The sequence below is a fragment of the Streptopelia decaocto genome (genome assembly GCF_964273445.1).
Source record: "Streptopelia decaocto genome assembly, chromosome: 7".
NCBI lineage: Eukaryota > Metazoa > Chordata > Aves > Columbiformes > Columbidae > Streptopelia > Streptopelia decaocto.
The window spans coordinates 39,453,057-39,467,149 of record NC_138661.1 but is presented as its reverse complement, the minus strand read 5'-3'; the positions used below and the strand labels follow the sequence as shown (position 1 = coordinate 39,467,149).

General features: G+C 47.2%; 2 protein-coding genes across 3 annotated transcripts in view; one reads left to right on the top strand and one right to left on the bottom strand.

Moving 5' to 3' along the window:
- The window catches only part of CDAN1 (codanin 1), a 35,331-nt gene extending 24,537 nt beyond the window's left edge, over positions 1-10,794 (bottom strand). For both annotated transcript variants that reach the window (XR_014184644.1, XM_082058672.1), the window contains exons 1-8: positions 10,677-10,794; positions 7,257-7,957; positions 5,257-5,481; positions 3,670-3,863; positions 3,137-3,256; positions 2,158-2,236; positions 1,641-1,761; positions 496-605 (exon numbers count right to left, since the gene is read on the bottom strand). Coding sequence is in view for 1 of the 2 variants with exons in the window: in XM_082058672.1 (XP_081914798.1) it covers positions 496-605; positions 1,641-1,761; positions 2,158-2,236; positions 3,137-3,256; positions 3,670-3,863; positions 5,257-5,481; positions 7,257-7,957; positions 10,677-10,772 (1,646 nt within the window). In the remaining variant the exon portion in view is untranslated. The remainder of the gene's footprint in view (positions 1-495; positions 606-1,640; positions 1,762-2,157; positions 2,237-3,136; positions 3,257-3,669; positions 3,864-5,256; positions 5,482-7,256; positions 7,958-10,676) is intronic.
- A 269-nt stretch (positions 10,795-11,063) lies between these two features.
- LOC309442238 (uncharacterized protein) lies at positions 11,064-13,780 on the top strand. The gene is made up of 2 exons (XM_082057888.1): positions 11,064-11,643; positions 12,465-13,780. Exons 1-2 carry the CDS (start codon positions 11,181-11,183, stop codon positions 13,121-13,123), a joined length of 1,122 nt encoding a protein of 373 aa, XP_081914014.1. The 5' UTR covers positions 11,064-11,180; the 3' UTR covers positions 13,124-13,780.
- Positions 13,781-14,093: the final 313 nt, after the last annotated feature.

Below are 14,093 nucleotides of genomic sequence, written 5' to 3'. Positions count from 1 at the left end.
TGTCTTTGACAGCAAGCGCTTAAGCTTGTTATGCCCAAGCTCTGATGGAATGACCAAAACACCCACTACCAGACATACTGAAGACTGAGAGGCAGGAAAGAATAAGCCACATGAAATAATACCTATGAGGAGAGAAAAAAGGACCAAGACAACTTGCCATTCTCCCCTCACCCTGTTGCTGCAAGCATGGAGGGAGGTGGCAGGAAGAATAAAAGCATACCAGATTCATATGCAGAAGCAATCCGGTAGGGTGACACACTGCACTGGCATCTACCAGAAGTCTCAGTAACTCCTGAAACATTAGGCTGTTCTTCTCTAAAGACATTAAGCATTTAGCTCCTGCAGTCAATATGGACAAAGACTTTTTTTTTTAATTAGTGTGAAAAATGTCAAGAATTTTCTACAGCGTGTAGCATGCATGAGACATTCTTAATACCCTTTGTTCATGGTAAGATTATACCCATGAACTATATAGTAACAGCAGAAGAAACTTACCTTTGTTTCTTAAATATGTGAAATGCTCTGTCACTGGGGAAGTTAGAGCGATTGTCCGTCTCTGGCTGGAAAGAAACAGACTGAACGGAGCATGGCAGCAGGAGAGACACCTAGTAAAAATATAAAGGCAGACATTACTCTAATACAAGTCTCCAATTTATCCAACAATCTGAGACCTACAAAAAGCAGTGAAGAGAGGTCATGGCGAAACAAAGTATCACTAGTTGAGTTGTTCAGACGCTAGCCATTTATTAAACCAATTGCTAACTGCTAGTAAACACCAACAGTCTCACAAACTACATGACACTACAGAGGTAGAAACACTCAGCATTATGAATAGAAGCATCTCAGTTCTCTCAGAAATCGCAACCAGTACTGATACAGTGTGGAAAGAATGATCTGCAAACAGCCAAAGTGTACCTTCTATATAGGGCTCCAGAGAACGCAGGATAGTGGCTGGCTACTCCTATGTTATTCTTCTTTCTCCTATTCAAAAAGCCTACGTCTTCAAGTATCAAGAGATCTTTATTTACAGTTTTAACTAAAAAGTTCAGCTATTGACATGCCCTGGTCTCAGAAAGTACATGGTACTTTCTTTGCCAAGAGTAATTACTTTTTTTTAAAGGAGAGATGAAACAAGGTATAAAATACATTAAGGAAGGTATTCCTACCATCCAGCTTTAATCCCCTAACTCAGATGGTTAGATCAGGAAGCCAGTTTTCACAAGCTTCACAGAAGCTCCATTTGCCTCAAAGGAGTCTGTAGCTATGAAACAAATTCACTTGTTCGAAACTACATTCTGGTATTGCATCTAACCAATCACTCTTCTTGGATCCATGTTTATTAGATGAGAATCTCAAAAGCAAAATCTGACCCTGTCAAAGTCACTGCTTCAGGTCAGGGCCATGAGCTCAGCACAAGGCTGGCCAGCAGTGATTCACAGCTAACAGTCACTGGCTGTAGCAATTCACTCACCCACTGACCAAAAAAAAAAACCAAAAGTAGCTTTCAGACACCTGCCAAAGACAACATTACAAGATACTCGAAGGAGAAGGAGTGAGATTTAACATCAAAGTCATCGCAAATAAAAGAGAAACACCACAATGGTTTGAAGCAACATCATTTGAGGTCTGCCAGTTCTTACCTTGGCTGTGCTGTTTTCATAAGCCTGCCTGAGCCTCTCGTGCAAGGCAGGAGAAAAGGATGCAATCCGTTCATTTTCAGCCAAAAGCTTCAGCATCCCCTTTTCTAAATGGGAAATTATTCTGCCAAGACAACACGGATAAAACACAGACAGACAGACATAAACAACAGATGATCAGACCTAAAGAAATGCTTATGCTCCTTCTTTATGAGGCTACCAACCAAAGAGTTCTAAGCCCCAGGTACCCACTCTAAGCCCCAGAGATACTCCTACCAGTATCTCTAGGGCCACTTTTTATGACTTTTGCATTCTTGCATAATTATACTGTAGTTCAGTAGACAGATCCATACAAGGAAAACTCCAAGACACCCAAATCAAGGTCAAGTTGTGTGTTTCTGAGGCAAAACTTAACAACTCCATGCCTGTAAGCAGTAAAGCTCTAAAATCCAAGCACAATTCCTTAATTTCACACAAATCTCCAGATATAAGCAGAAGAAAAAAAAAATATTCAACTCACTCATACTGATAATCCAAGACTTGAACAGCAAAATAAACACAATTGTGAACACTTCGGAAATGCTGTCTCCCTGATGCATCTAAGGTAAAAAAAGAAACGTGAGACGACAGCACATATCCACCATTTATAAACTAGAAGACCAACAATTAACTCTCAAAGAAAGCAGGAACTGTCATATCCAAAAAACAGTCTTCCAGACCAGTATCCAATTTCCAGAAGTTCCCACTCCCTGCCACCTGAACAGACAAATTCTCCCATTCCTATTCTTCCTATTCTAATGACAACTGAATTGTTCAGTGCTGTATGGGAAAGAAAAGATTCCTCCTCAACATTCTGGCCAACAGTAAGCAGATCCAGGACAAAAAGCAGACCAACTGCAATCAGTCGCCATTTGCTGTTCCCATAGCTGGAGACTGTGTTCCTAATCTCAGTCCTAAGAATCAGTGAGCAGCAAAACCAAGGTCAGTCAAACTGAGGCATCTAGGGGGAGGTGAGGCATGTCTCATCTTAAAGCTACTCTTTTGGGTTTTTTAAATCTATGTCAAAGTACTAACCGCACCACGCTTAAGTATGAATATGCTAAAAACAAATAGAACAATTATATCTCTATATAGGCACTCATAACCCAACCTTAAATTTAAGAAACACGCAACTGATCAACAACAATTTCGAGCTGCAAGGACCAATGGAGGAGAGACTTTAGCATATGTCTCCTTCCCTCTGAAAGTCAGCGTTGGCAAGTAGCTACAGCAAATCCCACACAATAGCAGAAAACTAGATTCCAACACTATCTAGCAACTCCACTCTATCATATTGTGCACACATACATGATTTTTCTCAGCATCTCAGTTGAGTCCCACAGTGGTAATAAGGCACTTTTATGGACATAAGACTAACTGTCAAAGCTAAAGGCAATTCCTCTGTATCACATTATCATCCCATGGAAGCAGCAGTCTTTCCGCTTAGTACCATTGCTTACCTTCACTTCTTTCATTGACTTCAAGGTCACTATCCCCATCTTCTGCAGAAGAAGTACCTTTAGATGTCAACAGCTGCAGAACAAAAAAGAGCTCTAGAAAAATATTCGGCACCAGGTTTTCTGGAAGAGAGGAAATTAGATACCGATAGTGGATATTCAATATTGACCTGCTTTAATAAACGAAGGCAAAAAGACAAATAGCTGTTCTGTGGCACAGTCAAAGAACTCCCTCCCCACACACAGCCACAGTGTAAATCAGTATGGGAATTACAGGAAAAATTTGCTAGGGAAGAGTCTGGTTTCAGACAGGGCTACACAGCTTCAGCCTGCTGCAGCTCCAAGCACTGCACCAGGTTCACCTCCTCTCTAAATCCTGTGTTGGCCAACTGTGTTGGCTTAGTGTATTTTTGTAGAAATTGTTTGTACACAGTAATTGCCCCACAACTTTCGCTTCTCATCTACCTTCCCCTTACAACACACAAGCAAGTTCAAAGCTCAAAGAAATGTCAGCATCGCATCTCCTGGGTCTTCACCTGTTATACACGATGAATAGAGCTGCGCCAGACACTCCAAATGTTTCTTGCAGGAAACTTTAGCAGGATTTGCGCAGGTCACCAGATGGCTTTCAGCAGGAAGGCTGGCACTGCGAGCGTAGCTAGGCTTAGTAGGAGTACCAGGATCAAGGGATATCCCTGCAGGAGAAGATGCCTGGTGCAGCAATTTGCATCTGAAATTCAAAAGCAGCAACATACCATGTGACTGAAGATGATACACAGCAGCCATGCAGCCAGAAGAAGTCTTTCTCTTACAGTCCAGCATGAAGGAATTCCTGCAACAACTAATCATGTCATTTACACTGTCTAGAGCTGCTTGTAGCATTACAGTATTTTAACTCATCTTTCCCTTAATGAGAAAGGGTCTTGCGACTAGCAATCAAAGGCTCAAAAGAATCACATTCAAATTACAGCTCTGCTAAAATAGCATGGCACTTTGACCAAATTCTCTAAGTAACATGTTATTGCTTCTCATTTAAATCAATGTTTGTTGAGAACATGGAATCTGTTAGAGACTACATCCTAAAATAAAATTTGCATATGCAATTTCTGACAGCTAGACACAAAATCTGTGAAAATAAGGTTCACATAAGGTTCAGATATATTTGTAAGTTAATGACACCCTGAGAAGATCCAATACCACTAAGTGAAAAGGCAATGCAACAACTGATGAAACCCCGTACTGGCAAGTTAAATGACAGAAGGAACAAGCTACTTTAATTGCTGGATTATAAATCAACAATGATTACTCCCATACAAAGATATTGTAACAAAAATATACCTACAGAGGTCACCAAAATGCAGCAGCAGAGTGGTGTGTGTAAGACACATTAGAAGCAGCAAAAAAGCCAGTAACAGCAATATCAAATGATTGTTAAAGATCCCAAAGGAACATCCACGCTTGGAACATCATACCACGTCTTACCACATTGTCTCAAAAGTAAAATCTTTACAAGTCACTTTACAGGCTGTGAGGAAGGCAGAAACGTTTCTAACTGCAAAGAACTTTTTCTATTGTCCTATTGCTAATAGAACTGCTGTGATGAAGAACAAATTAGTCTCAAAATGGGAGTAGAAAGGTTATTAAATAACATCTCCCTTTCAAAATCATTAACGCTTCCTCTACATTTGCATCATTAACTCATTTCCTTTAAACCAGACTATGCTTTCCATCACAAGTGCAATCTTCAAACACAGCCTAAATACACCAGCTCAAACCCACTTGCTTCACATGTGCAATCTCAGGAAAGCTGCACTGGCAATAGCTACGCTTGCAAGCCCATGAAGAGGTAATCTTATGAAAGCAGTGAGGACTGACTAAACTCCTGAAGATAACGTGAGGGTCATTGTTCCAGAGTCAGCATACCTCTAGAATCATGATCTAGCTGCATTAATATCGTAGTCTGATACCAGAATCACATTTGATTTTAGGCAAATTATAGTTAAAGGTCACCAATATCTGTTTCGGATATTTTTCTGGTCATTTCCACTCTGATATTGGTACCACCTTAACACAAGAGAATTAAGAATGAATACAAGCTTATCATCACCCTGCTCAGACTGTACCGTTCTTTCTTCAGCATCTCCCTTTCCTCTTGAAGGCTGCTGCTCATCACAGACAGAAGGTTTCCTTCCTGGACAGCGGTAAAGGCCTCAAGGTTTGACCCAGATGAAAACCGAGCAGATGGAGACTGGCTGACAGGTGTAGAAGTGAAGCACATCTTTGGTTTTGAGAGAGGGCGCTCAGCACTTACAGGAGTTGGATTGATTCGCCTTGATGGTTTGCTTTTGCTGAAAGAGTGAGAAGCAATTCCACTGAAATCAAGCTAAACAACAAAAAAGGTTAAGTTTCAGGACAAATATGCATGCAACTCTTCCAGAAGAACCTAATGCTAAAATAAAATGGATATGGAGTTAGGATATTGAATTTCTAAACTGTACATATAATTGCTGACTTTATTCTGGTCACCGAATAAAAAGTCACAGAGCTACAGACTGCTAAAAACAGCCTGCTGACCCTTGCTGCAAAATTAATTATCAATAATTGATGCACAGAATACATAACACAGTGCCACATAACTCTTTCAAGCACTTCTAATTCAAGAGGACAAGATATGCCTCATTTTAGTAAGAAACTAATTCACCAGCAGTTTCTAACACAACCAGGAGAGTAAAAAAAATAAATAAAATAAGAAGTTGCCATTGTCTATCAATAAGAGTCCAGGCTCCCAATTACCATAGGCCCTTTTAGTTTATGGAAACCCATCCTTCCTGCATAAACTACCTAGATTTGTCCTTCAGGAAGAGTCTCAATAATGCAGTAACAGACATACTGGAAATGTCATCCAAGAACATAAAGCATCACACTTCTGAAGAAAATGTTGGTTGCTACATATTAATTGCTATGGTGTTCTCAAAAACTGCTATAGCATTGGCTTCCAAACACTCCATGACCTCCTTCCTTACTCTTTTTTCCTAGTTGGGTGTAATGCAATCAAGGAAAAGATATTTACTGTCTATGCTGAAAACACACCCTATCTCCCTTGGTCAAAGCATCATCTAGAGCAGGGGTGACAAACTCATTTTTCACTGGGGGCCACATCAGCCTCATGGTTGCCTTCAAAGGGCCGAATGTAATTTTAGGACTGTATAAATGTAACTACTCCTACATTTACAGAGTCCTAAAATTACATTCAGCCCTTTAAAGGCAACCATGAGGCTGACGTGGCCCGCGGGGAAAATGAGTTTGATACCCCAATCTAGAGCATCATCTAGACCCAGCGCCTGGATCTGCTGCACAGACCCACAGAGTTATCAGTTTTCAGCTGTAAGTTTACATGTCCAAATATAAAAATCCCAGTTTCAGAGACCAGTGCCTATAGAGCAAACAGGCTGACATGAAAGCCTTTTATTTGGTAATGTAGATTTTAAAGAGTAAAATCTGAAAGAGGACTGAGGCGATGACAACACAAACAGCTGCCCAGATTCTAAGCCAAAGTCACCAGGGAGACCAGGCCTTGCTGCAGACCAAGGAGAATATAGGCAACAGCCAGCTATTTTGTCTGTGATCACACAGTACAAATGAGGCTGCATGCTAACATCTGTTACCAGAAGCCACAGAATGTCAATCCAAAAGCTTTTTTGCTAGCATCGGTAAAGCTGAAGAGCCTTCCAGGACTGCTCTTCATTAGCAATTGCTATTGTGTTAAATGAAAAATGTGAAGAGGCAAGATAATGCTGACTTGTTAGAACATGCAAGGACAAAAATATGCTTTGTATCATCTGGTCTGCACATCGGTAAGCTGCAGGCAGCATCATGAGTGAGAAACTAAAGAGGCATCTTGGGTGAGTTCACAGAGTAGAAACCTGAGTACCTGTTGAATCAATATACCCCTACATGGCAACCGTAACAAAGCAGTTCTGACCAAAAAGCCCAGAAGCCAGCCCTCAGGTGTTGTTTATTACAGCATCTTCTGTATCTGGACACACACAACAGGATGAGCTGGTCAAGGAACAGTAACCAACAGCACAATCCAAATGAGACAATGAGGCAGACTTGCTCTTACTTTGTCCAGCCAGAGGCAGCACCCATGGGTGGAAATTCCTCCAAGTTGTTAAGATTCAGCTGGCTGGGTGGGGATCTGGCAGAAACAAGAGGCACTTCACTCCGCTTCCTCCTCCCTCCACTCCATGATACACTGTCATTCTTTCCATCTTCCTCTTCAGCAAGGGAACGTCCCAGATCCCGAGCTACCTGCCGGCCAGAAGCACTGACAAAGCTGTTGCCTTTCCTCCGGCCTCGTCTCACTGGCAGGGCTTCAGGCGTGGCTGTGAGGAAGCTCCCCAAGCTGGCCTTCTGAGATGACCGTTTCTCACCATGGTTAAGCGCAGGGCTGTACCCAAAGCTCACGCTGCTACTGGACACCGTGCTAGGGAAGTCACCACAAGGGCTAGACAGGCTTGACCCAGAAAAGGAAGAGGAATTGCTGGATGCCACAGGGGGAGAAAAGCTGATATCCGTGGTGCAGGTGGTCACTGAAGTCCTTTGGGAAAAGAGCTGCACTCGGCTGCTGGTTGCATGGCCTGCCCTCCTTTCTGATCCTGTCCTTTGGCTCCCATGGGCCTTGGAATTAGGAGTTTTAGCAGGAGTAGAAGGCCCATTAGTCAGGATCTGGCTGGTCTGCTCCCTTAAAAAATTTAGCAGAAAAGGCACAAAGTCTTTCTGAAGCAAACTAAGAGATACCAGCTTGTCATGGATGTGGTTCTCCTACAAGGAAAGAGGACAAAGCATTAAAGATGCTACCTGATTCTTTCTTTCCATGTGCTCAGACTCATTTAAGTAGTAACGGTGGGATGGCAATATACAGTAAGAACCAACGTGACTTATCGAAGCAGATCACTGACACTCACGTGACCTTAGCCCTGGTCACAGATCTGAAATTCAACCTGCACGCAAGCAGGAGTCATTCACTTTGGTCTCCAACTGGGAAACAGTGGAACTGTTCCATGGAAACACCAGTAATACTTACTGCAGCTATGACCAGGGAGAACCTGAAGCAACTGTCACCCTTAAGTCCAGCATTCCAAAGACATCGATACTGAAGCAGCTAGTCCTAACAGAAAAATCTAAAACCTGACATTTCTCCATCCCCTATTTGTCTCTGAATGCCACCTGCTTCCACAAAGGGGTGCTACAACAACTGCTGAAGCACTTGGAGTCCTGCAGTGCCAAATACAAGACCAAAGTTGCTCTTCCGTTTCAATTAAATAATTTTGCTCCCTTGAGACCTCACAGAGGTCTAAACAGAGACTGTGCAACTTTAAGGTACATGAAGTTTATACTTAAGAAACAAAAAAACCCACCACAGACTCAACACATTTAAAATCTAAACAAGTGGTGATCTTACAAGGGTAAATCTGTACAAAAAAAGAGCTCATATTACATGCACAATTCAAAGATTTTTATGCTGGGTTAAATTTCTTTTGTTCCTGACCCTGCACCAGGTTTCTGCTTCCTCTCAGTAAGATCCAGCAACAACATCACAAGAAGCTCTCACAGGCAGCAACTTACTCCTTACTAATATTAAAATAATTGCATATATATTCCTACTCATTTATATCCACACATCTGCTAGATGAAAAGTCAAGAGAGTAAATGCTATTTCTGAAGGACTTTTTTATATGAAAGGAGTCAGTGAAAGCACAGCCATGACTGGACTTCTACAGTCCTGAACACCTATGCTGAAATTCCCATTTGAAAATCTGAGACCAGCTCAGCTTCCTGGAGAAGCATGAGACTCCAACACAGCCTGGATAACAAGCCAAGCAGCCAAGGCTCAGTACTTCAGCACTCCAACACTCAGTGAAAAATCACAGGTCAGAACACAAACCCCATGAGGTGTCAAAAGACCCAACTTCTTACCAGCTCCAGTCTAAAACTGCCAAGGAAGGCAGAGCAAGACATCACGTATCATTTCCTTAGGTGCTCTCCCAGGTTTAGCATAGAGGCACACCAACAACTAGAGTCTGTGCTATGCACAAGGTCAGGTAGTTTTTCCAGCTTTTCAGAGCACAACCTGCTTTCACTCATCTTTCTTTGTGCAAGTTAACAGAGGTTTGGCTCCTCCACAGCCAGATAACAGCAGCCTGTCAACAGTCACTAGCTGCCAGTCTCCCAGTTACTTTCTCATGCTGAAGCAACTGAGCTGCTCCCAGCAGCAAAAGGCACTTGGCAATTCCCTTGCAAGGGCAAAGTTTTTGTCCTCCGCAACCCTCACTCCTGCAGTGCTGGCTGAGCTGCCAGCATCTCGAACTTCATAACCTCCACAGGTCTGCTTCTGCAAGTCACACTTTAGGAAACACTGGATGACATAAAATACTGGCCTCTTCTTCCCACAAGTTTTGGATGACAGCAATGCTTGACTAACTCATGTGAGTGACAGCAGTAAGTTTTGATTTTTATTAATACTAGGTAATACGCTGTGAGGGGCTCAGGCAGAAAATGCTTGAAATAAAAATTGCTTATCTTTGTTATCAGTGAAATACAAGCACTGATGGCCCATCTTCTATTACCACAGGAACCCAAACTATCCATCCATATCCCATTACAAAACTAACCCTACTCAAACCCAGCAAGAACTAGCTCCGAGCCCTGAAAGATCCTCCTCAACGTACAGGCAGGACGTGCAACCAGGCGGGAGACGCAGCCGTGTTTGCACAGAGCCACGTACAGAGCCACCCGACGCAGCCGTGCCTCGAAGCCCCAGCCCCAGGGCTGCTGACAGCTCCGTCCACCTCTCACCGTTACGTTCCCCGCCAGAGACGCGGGAAGCGCCAACCCCCGTGTCACCGCGTTTCCCCGGGACACCAGCTGCCCTCCCGTCCTCTTCCTCCGGTCGCCGCTGGCACACGACAGCCAGGGGATGCGGGCACCGCCTTCGCCCCACGCTTCCCGCGGCAGCCACCGCCGAACGAGCCCGCCGCCTCAGTCCCGGAGCCGCGCGGCGCCACGGGAGGCGGTGGCCGTCCGGCCCAGGCGGCGCCGAGCTCCCGGCAGGCTCAGCCTGCGGGTTTTAGCGGTGTTCACGCCGCCGCCAGCGCCGCTGCCGCAAGGCGCTACTCCCGCCGGGCAGCTCCCGGTCGCGGCTCCCCGCCGGCGGCCTCACCTTCCCGCCGCTATGCTAAGAGCCCGCCCGCGGCGGGGGCGGGGCCGCCGGCTGCTGGAGGGAGCTCGGCCCCAGCTCCCGGCGCAAACGGGCCTCTGACCGGGGCCACGGTTTGACCTGCGTGGGCTTCGCCCCTCACAGCGGTGCGGAGCGGCCGCCCCCAGCGCCGGGGTCCACAAAGTTTCCCGTACGGCCCCGGCCCACAGCGGCAACTGAGGAGGCGGCGCGGCAACAGGCCCTGCCCCGCCAGAGCCAGGGTGCTGCGGGAGGGAGGGAGAAAGAGAGAGAGGGAGGGCGAGCGGGCGACCCGCCGCGCGTTACCTCAGCTGGGCGGTGGCTGGGGCCGTGCCGGAGCCACCACACCACGGCGCCGACCGCCACCTCCTCCCGCAGCAGCAGCTCCAAAACCGCCGCCATTCCGGCCCTGCCGCCGCCGAGCACGCGCACACCCGGGGGCGGGGCGAAGCCGGCGGCGGGCGAGCGAGCGAGCGCGCCAGGCGCAGCCGGGCTGGCCCGGCCCCGCCTACCCCCGCGAGGGGCGGGGCACGTGGGGATTCCCGCCGGGGAGGCGGGGCCGGCGCGGGCCGGGCCCGGGGCCGGGCCCCCTCCCCATGTCAACACGCGGGGCATGGGGCGCCTGCGCCGGCCCGTGCGCGTCTTTTCCTCTCATGCGCGGTATTTGCTTCCCCAGCAGGGCCCGGGGCCCGGCCTAGCGGCGGCGGCGCCCGCGGGCCGGGGCGGGGGAAGGGGCAGCGGCGCCCCCCGCGGCTCCGCGCCCGCCCGCCGGCGCTGGGCGGGGGCCGCCCCGGCCCCCCGCGGCGGAGGATGGCCGAGGACTCGCCGAAGCGGCGCAAGGCGAATTTCAACGAGGCGGAGACGGAGGTGCTGATCGAGCAGGTGCTGAAGCACGAGCAGCTGCTGTTCGCGGCGGGGCCGGGCCGCGCCTCCCCGGGCCAGAAGCGGAAGGTGTGGGAGCTGATCCGGCACAAGGTGAACCCGGTGGCCGCCTGCCCCCGCGATGTGGAGGACCTGAAGAAGCGCTGGCGGGACCTGAAGCGCCGCGACCGCAGCAAGCTCTGCCGTCTCTCGCAGGGCTGCGGGCCGCCGGGCCCCCCCGCCGCCCTCGGCCTCCTCCTGGCCCCCGAGGACGTGCCGCCCGCCGCCGCGCCGCCCGGCCGCCGCCACCTCCACCACCGCGGCTACGGCCCCCTGCTGCCCGCCGAGGCCGTGCCCATCGTGGGCGGCATCGACACGCTGGAGCTGCCCGGCGCCGTCGTGGGGGAGATGGGTGAGTGCCGGACCGAGCCCCGAGCGCTGCCCCGGCGCCTCCGCCCGGCGTCCCCCCGCCGCGGGAGCCCCGGAGCCGCTGCCCCGGCCCCGCTCCGGCGCGCAGGGGCTGCGGGTACGAGCCCCGCTGGGAAACGTCCGGTCGGGATAACCGCCTCCGCTCCTGGGGAATGCGAGATAGATATATACATATACACACAGGCCTGGCAGATTTCGTGTTGCAGGTCAAAAATGCGTCAAAGCAGCGAACAGTAAACGCGATTTCCCTGTCTGTGCCTGTCTGTGAGGTGTTAGACCCAACCGCCTGTGTTCACACCTGTAGCACTCACTCCTGCAAATGCAAAAAGCCATGCCAGTGTGCAGCTCTAGGCAGTACAGAGTGCTGCGAGTACATAACTTTGTGTGTATCGGAGAAACATTGCATTAGTGTGCTGAAACAATCAACACGAAGGGATTTCTTGCAATCACAGTGTTTTGGCAATGCTGTTACTGGTTACCTCATGCATAATAGCGCATTAAATGAGCTTGCAATGAACTTTGTCTCTTGGAACCCCAAACTCAGCTTCTGTGGTGGGGCCAGCAAGGGATCAGTAGTATGCAAATAAACAGTTAACTGGTTAATGCATCTTTATGGTTTTCTTCCCACTTATAGAGGTAATATGTATTTTGAAGGCATCAAAGATAATGCAGTGCAAGTTGTAGAGTCTTGGTTCAAGGGCTAATCTTAGTGCTTAGTGGATGAGAACACATTTCACTGACCACCAAGGTCATGAAGTTCTTACTGATTCTCCTTTGCTTTTACTCTCGTCCCATCTCCTCTAGGGTTTAATGATGATCCTGGCCCATCTCATCAATCCCATCTTGAGAAGATAAACCTCAAAGAAGAAATAGTAGTCAAGGTGGTAGAGCCAGAAGAAAGCTCTGAGGACATGGCGGTGGTTCCACCTAGCCAAGAACAACTACCTTTTCTGGGGACATCGGGTGGTGGTTCCTCTGGGAAGGTAAAAGCCAAGACAAAAGGCAGGTTCCAGGCAGACCAAAATGAAGTAACTGAAGAGGACCTATTGCAGATTCAGCAGGCCCAGATGCAGGTGATCCAGTCTGGCTTTGACAGCGTCAACCACAATCTTCGACTGCTGCAGCAAGGCATGCAAGATCTGAGTAACAGCCTCAGCATCATGGCACACACACTTGTTGCTATCAAAAACGTCTATGTGAAAAACAACACTGGCCCAACCACATATGCCACCGCCTCTACTCAGACCACAGCTGGGTACCTGAGCCCGGGTTCCCCCCAGGTCTCCCCCACTGAGGACAGAGGCAGAGCACAGGTGGCTGGAAGCAGCAGCAGAAGCAGCAGCTGCAGCTCCAGCTCCATGTCACAAGAACCGGGTCCTTCCGAGTTTCCTAGGCCCCCCCTGAGAACCATTAAGAAAGAACATCCAAATGGCTGCTACTACTTCTGCTTTGCAGATGTGTAAAAACTTGAATATATGTAAAGTGACTGTGTTGTTAGGTGCTGTCGTATGTTCTGCTCCAGCCTGTGACTTCAAAGGAGCAAAGTGGACTTGCCTCCCATGTTTTTCCCAGTGGGAAACATTTCACTGAAGGTGGCATTAAACACTAATTACCAGTCTACTGTTTGTTAATAATTTTCTTCTGTTCTCTTTGTCCTCTTACTCCCTTAAAAAAAAAAGGCAGATTTATTTTGATTAAGACTCTTGTCTGTATTGTCCTTAGTTTAATGTGACCTTTTGAAAAATAAAAGGCATGAGAGTAGGAGGAAAAAGTAACATGGATACTGACCAGCAGGAGCTGTCTTACACAAGTTGCTTAGTTTTTTTGATCAAATGTCAGAAGTAGTTAGTTTTTTTAAGTACTTTTTTTTGCTTTTTCTAACAATTATAATGTCAGGGGTGTTTGCATGGTTGTTGTATGGTTGGTATATTTTGTTTTTTTAAGTCTGAGCTGTGCAAGGCATCGCAGGAAAAGTTTGACATTCCTGTTTAACTGTAGGAATGGTTTAGGACTGAGTTGTTGATTCATGGATGTACTCCTCTAAATTCATACAGCATTGCCCCACCTGGCTGTTGTTCATCTCCAGCTTGTCAAATGCACCTTTACTCAGAGCCGTTTCGTTTTACTGCACTAGCAGGGTAGGCTCTTTCTTGTCACGTCATTAAAATAGAGAAATACAGCAAAAAATAGTAATTGATGAGCAATGCCTGGTTTTGACATGGAATAATTTTTCACCATGTGGTTTATAAGCAGGCTGTATCTTCAACAGATTTTGCAAGCCTTCTGGAATCAATACCTCAACATTTGAAATACAGAGAGCAAAAAATTTTCTATATTGTTTCTATGAAAGGGAAGTTAGATTTGCTGTTAAACAAAAGGCAAGAGGGAGGGGCTGACTTCAGACAGAACAAATGCTCCTGCATAGTTTATGAA

Bases quoted from the DNA above. Each gene is read 5' to 3' on its own strand.
- LOC309442238 (XM_082057888.1), top strand. From the start codon at position 11,181: ATGGCCGAGGACTCGCCGAAGCGGCGCAAGGCGAATTTCAACGAGGCG. The intron at 11,644-12,464 runs GTGAGTGCCGGA...CATCTCCTCTAG, and splicing joins CGCCGTCGTGGGGGAGATGG to GGTTTAATGATGATCCTGGC.